The sequence below is a fragment of the Microcebus murinus genome, chromosome 8 (genome assembly GCF_040939455.1).
Source record: "Microcebus murinus isolate Inina chromosome 8, M.murinus_Inina_mat1.0, whole genome shotgun sequence".
Taxonomy (NCBI): Eukaryota; Metazoa; Chordata; class Mammalia; order Primates; family Cheirogaleidae; genus Microcebus; species Microcebus murinus.
The window spans coordinates 74,051,363-74,070,375 of record NC_134111.1 but is presented as its reverse complement, the minus strand read 5'-3'; the positions used below and the strand labels follow the sequence as shown (position 1 = coordinate 74,070,375).

General features: G+C 44.5%; 1 protein-coding gene across 1 annotated transcript in view; it reads right to left on the bottom strand.

Annotated features, from left to right (window-relative positions):
- The window catches only part of LOC105856979 (aldehyde oxidase 4), a 63,222-nt gene extending 47,729 nt beyond the window's left edge, over positions 1 to 15,493 (bottom strand). The window contains exons 1-6 of the mRNA XM_076005785.1: positions 15,325 to 15,493; positions 11,686 to 11,743; positions 7,078 to 7,174; positions 5,039 to 5,147; positions 2,666 to 2,792; positions 733 to 794 (exon numbers count right to left, since the gene is read on the bottom strand). Of these exons, the coding sequence (XP_075861900.1) occupies positions 733 to 794; positions 2,666 to 2,792; positions 5,039 to 5,147; positions 7,078 to 7,174; positions 11,686 to 11,743; positions 15,325 to 15,378 (507 nt within the window). The 5' untranslated portion in view covers positions 15,379 to 15,493. The remainder of the gene's footprint in view (positions 1 to 732; positions 795 to 2,665; positions 2,793 to 5,038; positions 5,148 to 7,077; positions 7,175 to 11,685; positions 11,744 to 15,324) is intronic.
- Between the last annotated feature and the right edge of the window lie 3,520 nt (positions 15,494 to 19,013).

The following is a 19,013-nucleotide window of genomic DNA, read 5'->3' as shown; positions in this document are numbered from 1 at the left end:
ATACTGCTCCCATTGTGTTACCCCTGGCTTGAAAACAGACAATGACTCCATGTGGTTATCAGCTTTAAGTCTAAATTCCTTAGCCCCAAACAGTATCTTTTTACTCTCCAGTGCTTCAGTCACATCAATTTCTTACTTGAATCTCAGACAGCTTTCCTTTTCCTACTTCCATGCATTTTCTTACTTGGAATTTTCTACTGGCTTCTCTTCAGGCATTCACTTCTATCACTTCCTTTAGGACCTAGCTCAAAACTCCCCTTCTCCAATAAGTTCTTTATGTCTCTCTCCTTCCCACTCATTAACACTCTTTAATCCATGTTTCTTTGAAATTTATAAGCATGGGATATGGATATATTGAGCTTTTAATATGTTGCTTTTCAATTACGTTTTTGTTGTTTCTGTGTTCTATTTACTTCAATAGAGTATGCATTTCTTGAAGTCAGGGACAATACCCTAGACTTTTCAGGAAAGTGCCAAATTTAGGGCTACAAACAAGATAGATGCTAAGCTAAACATTGTACCCCCTAATATGCTGAAATAAAAAAAATAATGATGAAAAAAAAGATACAGTTTATTTAAGAAAATACCAACAGAGTGCATTTAACAACTTCCAGTGGTTAGAAAGGTCAATGTGAGGTTATTTTAGAGATTATTGAGTGCACTGATTATTTTAAGAAAAGGTTCATTAATATATTAAGTTAATAGAATTGATATTCTTTTTAAAAAACTTACCGCACAGAAAGTTTTTCCACTTTCTACAATTGGTCGGTATCCAGTGCAGCGGCACAAATTACCTGATTAACAAGGAATCAAGTTTTAAGGAATAATATAGAAATATATTGCATATCTGTACTTCATGTTTTTGGCAGAATAACTGTATTAATCATTAGACTCTTTGTTCCCTAAAACCAGCAAAATGGTTCTCTGGAACAAATGTTCTCCTTGGAGAGGTTCTTCAAGCATAGACCTGATATTACTTCCTGGTCTTTTGGCTAAGATCGAGTGAAGAATAGATCTTGTGATTACATTTTCTTACTGAAATACCACAAAGGGTTGTTTTTTCCTTCCTACCTTATTTCCTGCCCCTGTCCTAACTCGTGTACCTGCCACCCCCACAATGTCTCATGTGTGGCCCATCATCAAGCCTTTCTCATGCAACCTCTCCTCTTTCAAATGCCCTCTTATGGGAAGAGGAACTGGGGCCATTCTTCAAGACCCCAGTCCTCCTGCTCCATGGGGTCTGCTGTAACCCCCCAGCTGGAGCTGTACCTCTGAGTGTCTGGATCCTTCTGTAGACCTATCATCAACTGCTGGAGCAGGGTCACTTATGTACGTATTTATGTGTGTCTCCCTCATTGGATCTCAAGTTCCTGGAGAAGGTAAGGCTTGACTTAGGTGTTCTTGAATCCCCACCAGAACAGCACAGTGGGTGTTCAGTAAGTACCTGGTATTGTTTTAATCAGTCAACAGTTCCAAAGTATGGTGGAAAGGGTGAGGGAAACCGTGGTCTTTTAAAAAAGCATATTCAAACTTTGTAGCCAGTATAAATGATATTGATGAAGGGGTTTTAATAACATGGGGAAATTCTCATGTTATATACCATTAAAATTCTTCATACGATTTAAAATTATATATATTACATAATAGTCACAAGCATTTAAAATAAGCAAACAAAACTTATGCACAAAAAAGACTGAAGGAATGCAGAAGTATTTGACAGTGGTTGTCTCTTGGTGGCAGAATTATGAATGAGTTTTTCCTTGTCTTTTAACATTTTAGACATTTTTCTTAATTTTTAATTATTTTTATACTAAAAAATAAATGTAAAACTATGCTCAATCACAGTTTAAAAATCTCAAAAACAAAGCCAGGCGCGGTGGCTCACGCCTGTAATCTTAGCACTCTGGGAGGCTGAGGCGGGAGGATTGCTTGAGCTCAGGAGTTTGAAACCAGCCTGAGCAAGAGCAAGACCCAGTCTCTACTATAAATAGAAAGAAATTAATTGGCCAAATAATATATATAGAAAATTAGCCGGGCATGGTGGCGCATGCCTGTAGTCCCAGCTACTCGGGAGGCTGAGGCAGAAGGATTGCTTGAGGCCAGGAGTTTGAGGTTGCTGTGAGCTAGGCTGACGCCACGGCACTCACTCTAGCCTGGGCAACAAGCGAGACTCTGTCTCAAAAAAAAAAAAAAAAATCTCAAAAACAATGTATATGTGAGGATTTGGCAGGTTTAAACACCTACAAGTGAAGTGTTGTGAAAGCTTGGTGCCAATAAGTCACGTGGAAACTTGGGTAACAGGTAGACTCCTTTTTTTTTAATTAGAATGAGAATAATTTAGGAAGAAACTGCATGCATACGAATGGCTGCTAACATCATGATCTCTCTTTTCTTTTTGCTAAGAAGAAAAAACATAGAAGGGTGTGAATTTAAAAGACTTTCTTTAGAGTAGAGGAAGGAACTGCAAAGGACTGAGGGGAAGTCTGGAAGGACTTGAGTGAAAACAGGTACTCAGGAGGCCTACCTGTTAGCCAGGTACCTGGAACTCCAAACCTGTTCTATGGATCTGTTGATGGGGATCTATGTGTGGGCCGGGACTGCCGTCTCTAGTTACCCGAGCACTGTCTACCCTGGGCCCTGCCCGCAGAGGCCCGAGAAGGCTCACCTCCAAGAGCTTCGGTTATCTGGTCAGGGGTTGGCTCCGGGTGGTTCCTCAGCAGTGTGTAGATGGACATCACCATCCCTGGGCTGCAGAATCCACACTGCGTGCCGTGGCACTTGGCGAGCCTTTCCTGGGAGACAGTACATCATTTATGCTTTAAACCTCTTTTGCTTTCCTATCTTGGACACCAGTAAGCAGTGGTGCTTCCATAGTTAGCTTTCCAGAAATAATTTCAGGGTAAATATGTCCCCTGGAAGAAAAATACTTTTATTTCTTAAAACCATATACATATATGATTTTTGCCCCCAAGAAAAGCCTAGTGGCAGGTATTAATTAAATCACCATAGTCACTAGATCCTGGTCTCTTTATCTGTGGAATAGGAAGGGCAGTTTAGAGTAAAATGCTCTGGAGTCATGCTCATGTGAGATTTGGTCCTTACTACAACTCATTAATTGAGTGACCTTGGGTGACTCACTTGACTTTTATTCATCTTTAAAATCAGGATGATAATGGTACCTACTTTACAGGATGGTTATGAGAATAAATGAATGAACGTTTGCAAATCATTTAGCATATTCTCTGGCAAGTCATTGTCACTCCCCTCTCCATCCATATTATAGAATTTTGATGGATTAAATGACACAATCTGTATGAATGCTTTGAAAATTGTAAAGTGCTATTTAGTGGTGCTGTGCTAGTCACATATTTAATTTGTGCACATAAAACTTTATATACACTCAAATAAAACAACAAAACAAACATAACAATAAAAAATTGGGTGAGAAATGACAATTTCCTGCATCTACTCTGTATAAAGAGCCTACACCATGAGGATACAGAGCGGGGACATGATCCTGGGTCCCCCTGTGGGTGTCAGTCCTATGCCTGTCACAGGGGGCTCAACTGGCTGGCTCGAGCGTGATTCAGATGTTTTCAAATAAGCATTTTTCAAACAGCGTGGCTCCTAGAATGAAAGCCAGATACTTCATCTTTGGCTTAACTGAGAGGACAGGCATGTTCGGATGCGGGAGGGAAATACGGCTGTGTCAGGTGTCCTGCTAGATGGCGAGTCGTTTCAGGTGTGGTGCAGAAACCTGGCTGTAAAAGTGCTGGTGGATGTTTTAACAGCTGGTAGTCTGGGAGAAGAATAAAGCCCTGATTTGTATCGTCTGCCAATTTTCCTAGTATAAATACTTCCACCGTGGCTAGTATTATTTTATAAACTATTGAATCGTTCAATCTGTAGAGTTTAATTTTTAATAATGACTGGCTTGCACAATTCCTAAAAATTTAATGACCGGTTTTCACAAGCCAGTACAAGCCTATTCCAGGGCACTACTGAACAAATCTGGCATCTGCACCATCACGACTGGAGAGAAAGAAATCTGACAAGTACAGCCTGAAGTGCTTCTTCCACACCGGTGAAGGGGACGAGCCAAGCATGGGGCGAGAGCTGAATGAGAACAGGAGGTCATTGAATTTACGGCTGATAAACACTAACACTATTCATTTACTCATCACCATCCTGTAAAGGAGACACTGTTACCATCCTAATTTTAAAGATGAAGAAAAGTCAAAAAGTCACCCATGTTCACACAATTAATGAGTTGCAGTAAACTCCCATGAGCATGACTCAGAGCTTTTGCCTCTAAATGACACTTTCTATTGCACAAAGAAACCAGGACCTAGAAAGTAAAATGAGTTAATTAATACCTTCCACTTTCAACAAATACCCATCAAAGGCAACACGTTGTCAGAGAAACTCTTGGCCTCTATGTTCCAACAATAGCCTTCAGAGACAAGGAATCTCAAGGGAAAACACAGCTATTCATAATTTCCCTTCTATACACTGCCTTTAAAACTCAACCCCTGCAGAAGTTCCTATTCTAGTATAGAAAAACAACATTGTCATTTCATTAAAAAGTCTTCTAAACTTTAGTAAACATTGTTATTTTACTTGTGTTTTATTGTGGTATAGCATACGGTTACTTGTTAGACACTTGGAAAGCATTTGGGGGAGTATTTGTACACATAATTGGCCTCTCAATCAGAGTTAAGTAATTTTGAAATGGGACTGACGACTAGTATCTTCTATAAACTTCTCACTTCCTATCTCATTTTCTTCTCTTGTCAGACTGGATTGTCTTTGTTTTAGTTTAGGGCAAAGATGAGGCTGAGAAGTTCTCTTGGGGTTGAGATACATTACAATCAATGATAGAATCCGGGAAAGATCTCTGAACATACCCCTGGCTATGAAGCCAAACCTTACAAAATGAGAATTTAAAAGCACAAAGGAGTTCGAAGTTGGTGACCTAATTGGAGTGCATGCCTATGCGGGATGCCAACATCTGGTCCAGACCACCTTCCCCTCTTACCTGCACTGGGTGAATCCTGGTTTTGATGCTTCCTACACCTTCCACTGTGGTGACGGCAGCCCCATACAGAGAGCAGATGGGCACCAGGCATGCGGTAGCTGGAAAATGGCTGTGATGGAATCAGGTAAAGAGAACACTTTGGAATCATGGGGAGAGGGCGACACAGTCCAGGGAGTTAGAGCAGTTATTTCAGGAGAGTCGTGAGGCTGTATTTCCCTGAGAGTACAGAGCAGGCTAGATATAAAACCATACATTTCTGGGTGTGTCCAAGAAAGGACTTACATATAGCTTGTGCAGAATGGCAGAAAGAAACAGAAAAAATGAATAATGAAGACTTTTTTTGAGTAGGACCTCCAAGAGAACCTCCTTGTCCATTTTGTTTTCTCATTCTAGGGAAAGAGATAAGGAAACTATGGGTGGTTTCGCCCTGTGATTCTCAATCATGGAAAACTTTTAAAAATACAGATACTCTGCTCATGCCCTAGGCCAGTTAAATGAGGATATCTGGGTGGGATCAGGTAGTCACTTTTTGGAGCTCCTCGTAAGATTCCAGTGTAGGCCAGTGTGAAAGTTGCTGGGTTTTGTGCCCGTGTCCCGACCGTCTCTCCCACACTAGCGTATGGGTCAATGACGTGGCAGGTGTGGCTAGCACCAGGTTCTCACGTCACCAGTTTGGAATGGGGTCCAGATTCCCACTCAGGTGAAGTTCCATTCTCCTTTCAGGTATGGGACATTGTTCCTTTCCTGGGGAATATTTCCTCTCCTCTCCTACCCAGGCTGACAGCATGAACGTGGCTCTTCTGAGGAACAGATAGAAGCCTGAAGCCGCCCAGCTGACCTCTGGGGGACCCTGGAAGAGTGCTTGGCATACAGAAGTAGGGTGGACCCCAGGTGACCGCATGGAACAGGTACAGTTTTGCTTCTCATGCTCTGCAATTCCCTTCCCCTTAGGTTTGCTTCCTTTTGATCTTCCCCCTCTCCCTTTTCCCTCAGCGACTCTCCCAGTGCTCGTGGCTCCCTCAGCCTTGCCCACGTGCCTCAGCCGGGGAACAGAGGCATGGGCTCCCTGCACCCGCCAGCCTGCGGCCCCTCCTTTATGTCCCCAGTGTCTCACCTTCCCGCCGGCCTGGCTGGAAACCTGCCTTTACCGCTACCTGGCCCATGAAACCTCGAGCAAGTTGCTTAACTTGCCTCAGTTTCCTCTTTTTAAAACTGAAAGAGATAGTAATGCTTATCTAGAAGTTGTTTAGGGGGGTGAAATATAACAGTATGTGCGAGCCACTTTGAATAGTACCTGGTACACAATAAGCATTCAATAAATGTTATTATTTGTTATCATTGTTATTATTTATGTTGATAACTTCCAATAAGTTAGCTCGAGATGAGACCTCTTCTCTAAGTAACAGACCCATCTATCTAGATGCCTGGTGGACGGTCCCTGTTAGGTGTCCCATAGTTACCCCACAGCTAAACTTACCGCTTCCCCCTCCTCTGCTCCTCCTCTTCCAAGTTCCCTAATTTGTAAACCTTAACACCCAGTCCCCTAAGGCAAACACTTGAAAATCATCCTAGACAGCTCCTCCTTCACCACCACATTCGGTCAGTGAGCAAATCTACATTTTTAGGTCAAGGAGATGGTGGCACAATCCTGCAGTGTGACTTAAGGTCTCATTTAGCCCCTACAGGCAAACAACTCTTCTTAGTGTTGTTGAAGCCATGAATCTTCCACTAGGATGATTGCTTCTTGCATTAAGCCATTCTCACCTGACCTTACCTTGAAATCTCCGACTCAAAAGCAAATAAAGTGTTTTTTATGGCAATAGAGCAGAGCCCTGAGAGACTGGCGGGTGGGATGGTAGATTCTGATGGGAAGAGGGTCTGCGGGAAGACCTGGAGTTTAGGAAGTGGAGGCCTAGAGTGTGCAGGCCTAGAGGCAGCCAGAATGCTGGAGACTCAGAGAGGAGGGGGGGAGGACAGGAGGGAGGCGCTGCGCCCGCCCCAGGTGTGCCAGAGCAGGGCCAGCCCCACACGAAGGATACTGGATGGTCTTGGTCTTGGGGTTGTATCGTGACACCATCACCGTGCAGGCACCGCAGCTTCCTTCCCCACAGGCATATTTTGTGCCCGTGAGACGGACGTGAGGAAGGGAGTCAAGGAAAAGGGAGTCCAAGAAGCCCAGGCTGCTTCGATTTTATGTTCTTCCCCCCATGCTGCTAATGAGCCACACATTCTCTTGAGTCTTGTACCAAGTCGGCCAGTTTCTTACTTAGATTGTTCAGCTTTTTGCTTACAAATGAGCTCATGATGAAAGGTGGGAAGAAATGTTTACAGACACACAGTGCTTTATCTGAAAACCTCGGGTCCAGGTGCATTTCTAAATTAAAAGTTTCCCAGATTTTGGGAAGGTAATGACATAGCACTCCCAGTGGGTCTAGGGCAGCACCTTGTAATCGAAATTACACATTGACGTAATCGAATCACGTCTCTGCAGTGAACCATGCAGATATGCACACTAAATGGGGTACACCAAGACTACAGAGAGCCTCTGTAGGTCAGGGTTTGCATCCAAATGAGTTCTGGAAAAGCCTGCTGAATTCAGAGCTGTGGGCAATGGGATCTGGTGGTGAGAGGTGGTTTGTGTGCTTAGAAAAAAATCCCTGCCCCACCTCCCAGGCTTAACTTTCCCCGGCACAGCAATGTAATACTTTTACCTTCTTATGGGATTAGAGAATATTAATTTAATAACCGTGGCTCCTGAACCAGTAATGTCAACAATCACTGTGTACTTTTTTCCTATATTTGCATATTTTCACAAAAGGAGAACAAATAACTTATGTAAATCCCCTGCTTTAGGTTCTGTAAGAATCTACAAGACTTTGCTTAGAACCTTTTTCTGGGTGCAGTTTAAAAAGGATTTCATGGGTGGAGGTTGAATTGGCTTGGGTGGAGGTTAATATTAATATTTATCTTGGAAATGGCTGCCCATGCAGAGGTAATATAGGGTCAGCGCAGAGAGCTGAGAAAGTCTCTGCCTCGGTCCAGAGTGGCTGCACATCGCCCTGCTCTGGTCTTTTGTCCCCAGCCTGAGCTCACGACTGCTCTGGGAAGGGCTCAAAGGAATGTGGGTCATCCCTTAGTGAAAGGGCTCCACTGAACACAGCATCAAAGGCAAGGAAACCCTTCATTTCTGCTTTTGGTCCTAAACTTTCCAAGTAAAGACATTTCTGCTGTCTGGCTCAAAGATGGAGGTCACTTTTCACTTTGTCAGACCTTAAACCGGTGCTGTGGTGTGGTTTTGCCCTCTGGACCCCCCACAGCTAGTTCAGTGCCCCCTCCCTCTGCCCCCGCTAGAACAGCCTGACTCAGTTGCTTCCATGTTCTGCCCACTCATCCTCAAGTTCATAATTAGGTATGGTTGTCACATAAAATGTAGGACTCTTGGCTAAATTTGAATTTCAGAAAAGCATCAAATGATATTTAAGTGTATGTCCCATGCATTCCAATTCAAATTTAATTGGGCATATGGTATTTTTATATGCTAAATCCAACAACCCTTCTTAGGTGCAATACGAACAATACATCAGAAGTCTGTTTTTTGATCCTTTCTGAGGAAGAGCTTCCTCAGTGCCCCTCCAAAACACAGCCCTACAGTGTATCTAGAAGTTTTCCCGAGACTAAACAGGGCAGCCAACGTGTGCAGTTGAACCTGGAGTTTATATTGGAATCTTGTCATTCATCTGTGAGTTACTGTGTCCCTCTGTGCCAGGCAGGGAATATGACATCAGAGTCAGACCTGGTCCTTTGCTTCAGGGATCTCGATTACTTATTTTTCCTTCTTTTCTTGTCACATCCTGGCACTTCCACCTCCGAGTGTTTACATCTGTCAGGATAAACTTCTTTCAGTTTTTCACAAGTAACTATATTCTCTTGTCTCTGGCCCCGTGCTGCTGACCTCAAGCCTTTGGTTTGCCCTGAAAACTCTTACTCAACCCTCCTCTCCTCCTTCCCTCCCCAAGTCTTGCTTGCAGGCCCTTCCCTGAGCCCCCAGCACAGCCCTTGTCACACTTGCTCTATTTGTCACTTCACTGGCCGTCTCCCACACCAGACCCAGGGCAGACGCTGCGTCAGTCTAGATGACTTCTGAATACCTGGTGCTCCATAAAATGTGTTAGCTAAATGAAGCAAGAATCATTTTGAGAACTGCAAGAGATGTCAGGCCTGCAAAGAAGGGTATGTGAAGGGCAAACAATTGGGGCTCCCTCTGAGACATCCCATATTTCTGGTTTTATCCTAGAGCTGGGATCTCACGGAGATTAAGCAACTGTAACGTGCTGCACCCTCCTTGCCCTAAGTAGCTGCGGGATTATCTGGTTCCTCAGGTCAGATTGCTTAACACCAGACTGACAGGTGTTGAGGGAAGATGACGCCCCGGCAGGCTTGGGCAGGGCAGCCGGGGTGGGTGCAGCATCGCAATGGGAGGCTGCGGGTCTTGGAGGGTTCCTGTGACCTTGGCAGGGAGGGTGTGGAATGACAGAAGGGAGGTGGGGACGCCTCCAAACAAATTTTGCTCTTCGTGTGACTGTGTCCCATTCTGGGAATGACGCCCAAACCAGGGACCAACTCAGCAGCAAATTGGGGTTTTTGTGGCAGCCTAAAGTTTTTACAGTATGGAGGACCTGCTTTAAAAAAATATAAAAAATTATAATATAAATATACAGAGCTTAGGAAGGGGCCATGGGAGTCCTTGAAGGTGACTTTGACAGAAGGTCTGTGTTTATCCACAAATACTCATTCCTTATATTGGCCATTCATCAGAACCACCCACTCGAGAAACAAGTTAAAAATAGCATTCCCCACGCCATCTCAGAACTGTTGGCTCTAATCAAAAGTGGGGAGCTGGAAGTGCCAGGTGAGTCTATTTGCCCAGAACGACTTATTTATATCAGGAAGCATAAAGGAATGTGGGGGGTGCTGGGAGATGGAGGAATGAGAGGCCGGGGGCGATTTTGCCAAAGACTAGTTCTGGCCATGTTCACTTGGGAGTCCGTGAATTTTCAGCTTGCTCCTAATCCAGGTGAATGTCTCCATTTTAGCGTGTCTGGAGAGACCGCAGTGATGTGTGTAGTGGATTTAGAAGTGACGGAAAAGGAGAGCGGTGGGGCTTGCCGGGTATGGCGAGATGTTGACACCGAGTAGACGGGAGGGAGGAGGACGGGGGTGGGGGGGCGTCTGGAGTGAGCGTGGACAGACAGGGACATGAGGAGGCCGTCTGGGCAGGGCAGTAAACTGAGGGTTAGGAAACCAGACTGCAAGGGTGTGGGTCGTGAGAGGTGGAGTCTGGAGAGAAAGATGAAGCAGCTGGGACAGACTAACGTAAGTGCTTGGCACTTATAAATAAGTATATATTTCAAATATATTCTCACAGAAAGTCACAAAAATAGTGCAGACAGTCCTATGTGCCTATCACCCAGCCTCCTCTGATTGAGGACATCCCTCGTGGCTGTAGCACGACATCTGAACCAGGCAATTGACACTGGTGCAGCACTGATAGCTAGATGACAGAACGTACTCAGATTTCACCTCTAGTACATGCACTCACGTGTGTGTGTGCAGCTCTATGCCACGTTATCTTATGTACAGATTTGTGTAACCACTGCCACAATCACTCCCTTTACTGCCCCTTTATAGCTGCACTCAAATTTAAGAAATTCTTTTTTTTTTTTTTTTTTTTTTTTTTTTTTAAGAGGGAGGATCTTGTTCTGTTGCCCAGGTTGGAACGCAGTGGTGCAGTCATAGCTCACTGCAGCATCAAACTCCTGGGCTCAAGCGATCCTCCTGCCTCAGCCTCCTGAGTGGGACTATAGGTGTGCACCACCTTTTCCAGCTAATTTAATTTTTTTTTCCGTAGAGACCAGTGTCAATACATTGTGTCACCACACTTTGTTAATTTTTATTTTTATTTTTGTAGAGATGGGGTCTTACTATGCTGCCAAGGCTGGTCTTGAATTCCTGGCCTCAAGCAATCCTCCTATCTCAGCCTCCCAAAGTGCTGGGATTACAGGTATTTGAGCACTTGGCCAAGAAAGTCTTCTTGAATAACTATTTGCTGAAGGTATATTGACGGTATGGAGGAGTCGGGGAGTCAAGACCAGAGGTGGGCAGCTGGGCGTGCATCAGCTACACTTTGGAGTTTTGAAGTATATTTATAAAACTTTATTTTCTCTGATAAGGATTACAAAAAGGTGTAGGACAAGTCAGTGAACTGTCCTTGTGGGACACTATTGTCAGTGACATGCACTTGTGGACATTTGGCAGGATAAAACTTTGGCTAGATGTTTCTACCTAACACTCCTGAATATGAAATCGCCACCAGAGTGACCCTGGGGCTCAAGGGTCATAAAGTTATTTCCAAAGTGAGCCCACTCACGGTTCACTGCACGATTCTTTTGGTTTTGCCAAGGTAAAAAAAATTACAACAAATAGCACATAAATCAAACATGTTTTGATGCATTCTCTGAACTCTAACTAGACTCTGCAAATAAACACAAGGTCATTTATTTAGAACAAGTATAGACTTTCTTGCTACGTCCCAGCGTATTCTGTTTTACCATCCAATCCAGATCGATTACAGTAAAATGAAAGGATACGGACTTTTCTCAGGTAGAACAGGAGATTTACCTCGGGATCAGCTTTCTTCTCTGTTACCTGCATTGTGAAGAGAGAAGGGATTTTAGGAAGATAATATCAATGTGTTATGGCAATTCTATCCATTGTTTGTGGGCCTATTTTTGATGGGCTGTGGCTTTACACAGAAAAAAAAAAACAAAGAAAATCTTTTCTAATACTTGGAACTAGAATTTTGAAGAAATAGTGCAGCATGATTTCAGTGTCTCTGAATGTCCCAAAATATATGACAATTATAAATTCTGGATTGTTTTCCCTTAGGCATACCTGGGAAGGGCCCAGATAGGGAACAGATACAGATTCCAAAATTGACTCAGATGAACTCATGGCCATAAAAAGTCATAAAAAAGGTTGGCCAGAGATGACTTCCTAAAACAAGGGATTTTGCTTCCCTACCTCTGCCCCTAATTGGTATGTCATGGAGGAGCCACTCCTGTACCCCCAGCCCCACCCAGTGAAATGGAGGTGCCAGTGTGCGAACAGGGAACAGAGAGCGAATGAGGCTGTGCCCCTTCCCTGGAGCTCCAGGCTGCTACTGCCAAGAAATCGCAGCTAGGGCACAAGACGAAAGCCATCAGCCCTGCCTGGCCCTGGAGGGACACGGCAGTTCCTCTGCTGGGTGCGATCAGGCAAGATCAGGGAGGAGATCTGGAGAGAAACTTACCTGGAAGAGTAGCAACACTGACTCCCCCCCCACCAAAAGGACATCATTTTTCTAAAAGTGTCTTTTTATTTTCACGACCTCAGAAGAAGGCAACAAACCACATTGTTTCTTTTTACAATGCCTTCTATCTCCAAGTTTCCTTTCAAGTCCTCAGAAGATTTACTCAGCCAGAGAGGGGCTTGGCGCGCCTCCACTCTAAGTCTTAGTGTGCGGAGGGGACCAAGTATAGTGGTGCTGCAGACACAGAGCACCGGAGCTCTAGTTCCTTTAACGCCATAATTGTGCAGCAGTGGAAATTATTTCAAGGTGGGAACAGATGGAGGATAGAGAATGATAATGGGCAAGCCAGGATGACTATGCCTCTTTCCTGTCTCCCCCATATGGGGGGAACATGGCCTAATGACACTAGGCTGGCTGTGCTATAAAGACATTGGTTTGCCTGATACGACATTCCAGGTAAACAGTAAATGTTCCCTAATCACCTTAGCAGCCCACCCAGTGCAGCATGATTGATTTAATTGCTGTCCCCTTCAATCATGACAATGCCTTAGGGCCAAAGAGCACAAATATGGCCAGGTTCCAAACGAAGAAGGAGAAAGGCAAGATTAGACTTTGGGAAATTAATCAAAGGCTGGCTTCCAACTGCAATTCTGACATTTAGAATAAATATTTCCCAGCCACTTAAAATAAATGTTTCAGTAATCATATGAAAAATGCTGTGCTGAAGAACCCCTTTTTAGTAAGTATATGTAAAGAGGAGCAAGCTCACTAGTAATCAGAGAGATGCCAATAAAATCAACAACGAGACAACACATCACACGTGTCAGATCAGCAAAAGTTAAAAAGGCTGATTGTATCAAGCATTGGCATGTCATATATTGGCAGGGAAACAGCGCCTGTCGCGCAATGAATTGTGGGAAATGTAACTTGTGTGGTACTTTGGAAAACCACCTGGCAGGACCTGTGAGATCACTTTGCTACAATCTCACCTGCAGATCCTCTTGCCAATATCAGTGAGGAGACCCATCGTAGGATGTTCACTGCAGCATGTCTTGGGGTCTTGGGTAGGGAGTTGGAGGTGTCCTATCTATGCTGAGTAGGCAAGGGAAGGATATGTACAGCCTGGAGAACTATGCATTTAGAGGTGATTTGCCAGGCTTTCAAAGAGCAACATGGATAGATCTCAAAACCAGTGCTGGGGCACAAAAGGAATAAAAAGATTGAAAAATCACAGCATAATTTATGTAAGTTAAGAACACACACACTCATGCACACACAAACACTGTGTGTATTTTAAGGATACATTTACATTTCTAAATAAGCATATAAAAAGTAGATGGGAAGAATATAGATTTAAAATACGTAGGAGGGAGGGAAAGAAAGAGAAGGCAGGTAATAAAAATAAAAAATAATATGAAACAAAAGAGGAGCCTTGGCCGGGCGCAGTGGCTCACGTCTGTAATCCTAGCACTCTGGGAGGCCAAGGCGGGTGGATTGCTCGAGGTCAGGAGTTCGAAACCAGCCTGTGCAAGAACGAGACCCCGTCTCTACTATAAATAGAAAGAAATTAATTGGCCAAATAATATATATATATAAAATTAGCCAGCCATGGTGGCGCATGCCTGTAGTCCCAGCTACTCGGGAGGCTGAGGTGGCAGGATTGCTTGAGCCCAGGAGTTTGAGGTTGCTGTGAGCTAGGCTGACGCCATGGCACTCACTCTAGCCTGGGCAACAAAGCGAGACTCTGTCTCAAAAAAAAAAAAAAAAAGAGGAGCCTTGTCTAGAGTGTGGTGGTGGCGCTGTGCCATTGACAGAGGGGGCCACCAAAATATCGGCTTTGAATTCAAGTTTCCAGTCCTGGAGAGAGAATGATTATTATAATACAATATTAAAGAATATATAGTTTTATTAATCAACAAAGACAATGCAGTAAAGGCCATTTTCCTTACACTCAGAAAAGTTCTTAGCTTTTGATTTACTGCAAACCGTCACCCAGCCAGTATTTTCCTGATGTTCCAGTTGGCTTTAGGATATTCAAGGTCACTGACCCCAGGCTTTCTTTGTTCTTTTCTTTCTCTTTCACTTTTTGTTTATTAATTCATAGGTTTCCTAGAAATGACCTTTTCTTGCTATTCGACAGGTGAAATTCCCAAGAATTTTTGCTTCTATTAAAGTTTTGCCTCCTCCTTCAGAAAGAACATCAATCATCTCATATAACCAAGACTTGAGAAGCAAAAACACTTTCTGAAATAGTTTTCTACTTTATTATTTTACTAGTTTTTCTCTAATTGTCTCAAACATTTAGATATGCATTTTGACTTTAAAGCATCTCAAACTTTTCATTTGTTTGTTTTGCTTTTTAAAGCACAGGGCTGGGAACGCCTGGCTCAGGCTAAGCACTGGGGCTGCCTTGTGTCCTGTGCCGGGGAAAGCAGCCTGCTGGTTGCAGGGTCCACGCAGGGGGTGCGTTGGCCTCTAGGTGAGTTGATCAGCCTAAGGGAATTTATCAAGGCCAGACAAAATCATGTGCAAGTTCTTTGCTATTATCAGGCTCAATGTTATATATACCTTCTATTAAAATAGCGCTGGTGAATACAAGTAGAGCTTTATCCAAATAAAGGAGGGATGTGAGTTTTTCGCCATCTGTGTCCTGAAGCACCCACTGTCAGAATTCACTCCCATCATAACATAACAAATAAAACAGTTTGTTGCTGATTCAAAAGAAAAATAAAAAGCAAATAAAAAGCCCCTGCACTCTTTAAAAATTTTGCACCAAAACTCGAACAAAGGACCCATGTTCAAGTTCATAGCGCTACATATGACTCAAAAAAGAAGAAAGAGGTTAAAGAAATAAGAAATGCCAACATAGTAAAAAAGAAAAAGCTTAGCTTTTATTCCTGGTATATAAAAATTCATATGAATCATGTTGTGCACTTACCTTTCTTCCATTCACAAAAAAAATCAGCTCATCGGAATTGGGAAGGGAAGGCATCACGACAAGAAAAAAATGCCTTTGCGGTGATAGCGTTGTTCCGAGTTTTATATTCTGTTAAAGAGCAGATATATTAGAGTAGTTGCTTGGAAGCCTATCGGTCCTGGGGAAGCCCGAGCTGACAGTGGCAGCGTGACGCGAGCTGATTTATAGTCACTCTGCCAGGCCAGGAGCACCAACCAGGGCCCTCACCTGCCAGGCCCATGAGCGCTTCCAGCAGCTCTTGGCAGCGCTGTGTCTCTCCTTCCCGTGAGTCAGGCCATGTCTTCACACTCCCTTTGAAGTCCAAGACTGGTTGCCCCAGGCGTATGTGTTTAAAGCCAGGGACCTATAATAAAAAGTGAGTTTTAAACAGGGTTTTACTTAAACAAAACCAAAACCCAAAACTAACCCACCTATAAATCAATTTGATGCTACCAACACTCACGAGACCTCGATTCTTTCTCAGGTTTCTCTTGTGTGAAAGGGCAAAGGGAGATTCTACCATGCACAGAACTAAAGGCTTCATGAAAATGTGTCTTGAAAACCTGGCTGTAACAGCCTGCAACTATATTTTCTTCTTTAATCTTTTTTGTACTCACTGGTTTTAAGACATCAAATTACTCAAAACCATTAGCACGTGCACAGGCTTGCCATGTGCTGGAGGCTGTTCTCAGGACTCCTTTAATTCCACAACAGCTCAGTAAAGTATCATCAACATCACTTTTGCTTCACAGATAAGGAAACTGAAGCACAGAGGCATTCAGCAACTTGCCCAACATCACACAGCCAGGGAGTGGCAGAGTTGCTCCCAAGTCCGTATCTTTCACCTCCTTCCTGTGCTGCAGATGGAAGTGTGGGAGGAAATGAGGCCAGAGGAGTAGTTAGTGGCCAGGTCATGTAGGGAGGCCATGTAGGCTTGGTGAGGTTTCGCCCAGGGCTCTAAATATTAATATGATAGGAAGCTATTGGAGGATTTTGAGCAGAGGGTGGTAGGATCTAAGCTCTAAGTTTGTGTGTGTGTGTGTGTGTGTGTGTGTGTGCACATGTGTGACAGGGTCTCACTCTGTTGCCCAGGCTGGAGTGAAGTGGCATGATGATAGCTCACTGCAGCCTCAAACTCCTGGGCTCAAGTGATCCTCCCACCTCAGCTTCCTAAGTAGCTAGGACTTCAGGTGTGCACTGATTTTTACATTGTTTTGTAGAGACGAGTCTCAGTGCATCGCCCAGGCTCCAGGCCCTCAGTGATCCTCCAGCCTCAGCTTCCCAAGGTGCTGGGATCATAGGTGTGAGCCACTGAGCGCAGCCACGATCTAAGACTGCACTGGCTGCTGGGTGGAGAATGAAGGGTGAGGGCAAAGTGTGAGAGCGACAATTAGAAGTCATGACAGTGGCACAGTCAGGATACTATGAAGCATGAGCCAGAGGAGGGGCGGGGAGAGAGGAGGAAGGGGCCAGATGTGTTGGCAGGTGGATGTGGTGGTATGTGTGTGAGGTGGGGAGGAGGGCGAGGAAGGGGTCAACCTTTTGGGCTGAGCAGGTGGGTGAACGTGGTTATCTTTTACATCCTAAGTCCTGTTTGGACATACTGAGTTTGAGATGCCTAAAAACCATGCAAATGAAGATGATGAGTGGGTTGCTAGATACTTGAGGCTGCCTTCTTGGCTTTCTGGAAAAATTATTGCTGGAGAGAGTGAGCTCCAGGTCTAGGGCAGGATTTTACCTGGAGAGATTCCAATCCAGTCTTCCCTCAAGCTCCTGGTTCTAGCCTCACGGACTACGCAATATGGTGACATACTCCCCTGTCTTGCTGCCTCAACAGGTCCCACCCTCATCCCCTATGAGTGCTCCTTGCTTGACCAGGGTTATGAAGGATCCATAGGAGTTCATCAGAAAAGCAAAGAAAAAACATTTTTAGCAGAGGAAATCATTTGCATAAACTCAAAGAAGTTTATCATTGAATATTGTGATTCAGAGATTTACAAATAGTTTATTTTATTCTTACATGTGAATTGCATGGGAATGAATGACAGGAATATGAATATCAAATAAAACCATTCATTAAAAAATATTTACTTTTGCCTGACAAGATCCTTGTTCCATGGAGTTTAGGTAGGGGCGAGTGTGTGTGTGTGTGTATTCTATGAGAACTATAAAGTAGTAGGAATAAAACTCCATGTGTTTCTAATGTGGCAGGATAATAAACAACTAGAAAAACAAGGTAACTTCAGGAAATGGTTAGCAACGTGATAGACGGGATAAGGTGTTACCAAGGGACTTACGGGACTAGTTTAGTTTTAGGTAGTCAGCGCCGGAGTGCATTTGCGCTGAGTCCTGAAGGACAAGCCACCAAGAGAAGGCTGGGGAAAGAGCAGCACCCTCGGCGGCCCTGAGGAAGATGACTTGGCGTGGGGGGAACAGCAGAAAGAAGGCCAGCGCGGCTGAGAGTGCGGGCGGGGGCGGGTGTGGAGAGAAAGAGAGATGGCGGTTGCCAGGACAAGCGGCTTGGAGGGTTCTGGTGGCAAGGGGAGCCAGCAGAGGGTTTTGAGCGAGGCTGTAACATGCTGTGATTCATAGTAGGGGATTCCACTGTATAGAGAATGAAATATTGCTGGCAGGAGGGCAGCACGGAGACTAGATCGGAAGCCATTTCTGTGTGCCCCGGGCTGTGGGTGATGGTGGCTTGGACTAGGGTGTAGGGTGGTGGTGACAGAGACAGGGAGAAGGGGACAGACTTGCTATGAATTTTGGATGTAGGTCCAACTGGACCAGTGGATAGAGTAGACCAGAGGCGGGTAAAGGAAGGAGAGGACTTGCGGATGAGTCCTGGGTTTCTGGCTTGAGCAACTGGGTAGATGGTGGTGCCACTGGCTGGGATGGGAAGATGGGATGAGGGAGTCAAAATCCTCTCTAGAACCCACCCCGTGTAAGCCGCTGTTTGATTTCCAAGCACACGTGTCAGTTGGATCTAGGAATCTGGAGGTCAGGGAAGGGTCTGGACTGGAGATGCCAATTGAAGGGTCATCAGCCTCTAGATGATACAACCAAACACTCCATGGGAATCGTAATGTGCTGGGAAAAAGGTCGTCTTCCTACTGTGGCAGGATAATTTTGAGCTGTTAGCTGATGTGCTTCTTTCCTCACTCTTCGGGCGTCAGTGGGGGCGGCCCACGCCGCCTGTCTTCAGAGCAAGCTCTTATGGCGGGAATGCAGAGAAGAACTAGGTCAGGCTCAGGCTGACCTGAGCCTTTGAGACTTTTGGCAGAGATGCCAAGAACAAGGACAGGTAACATGGTAGACAGGGAGACCTAAGGCGAGTGCCCTGTCCCAAAGCCATTGTTCTGAGGCTGCTACGAGAACTTTGCATTGCTGGCTTTCCTCTCAGTGAGGACTGAGTTTCTGCTACTGGGTGGAATGAGCTTGAGGTTGAATTTAAATGTACTTTGTGTAATAGAGAAGCTTTATTCTGTACTCAAGCCAGGCAAAATGCCTCCCTACATTAGTCCACTGAATCTTCACGATAATCTCTGAGGCAGGAATATAATCTTCATTTTACAAATGAGGGCTCAGAGGCACCCAGAGAAAGATACAGTTACATGTTGTGCACACCGGAGCCTGTGCCCTGTGAAATTGCTATTTATAATTTAATGTATAAA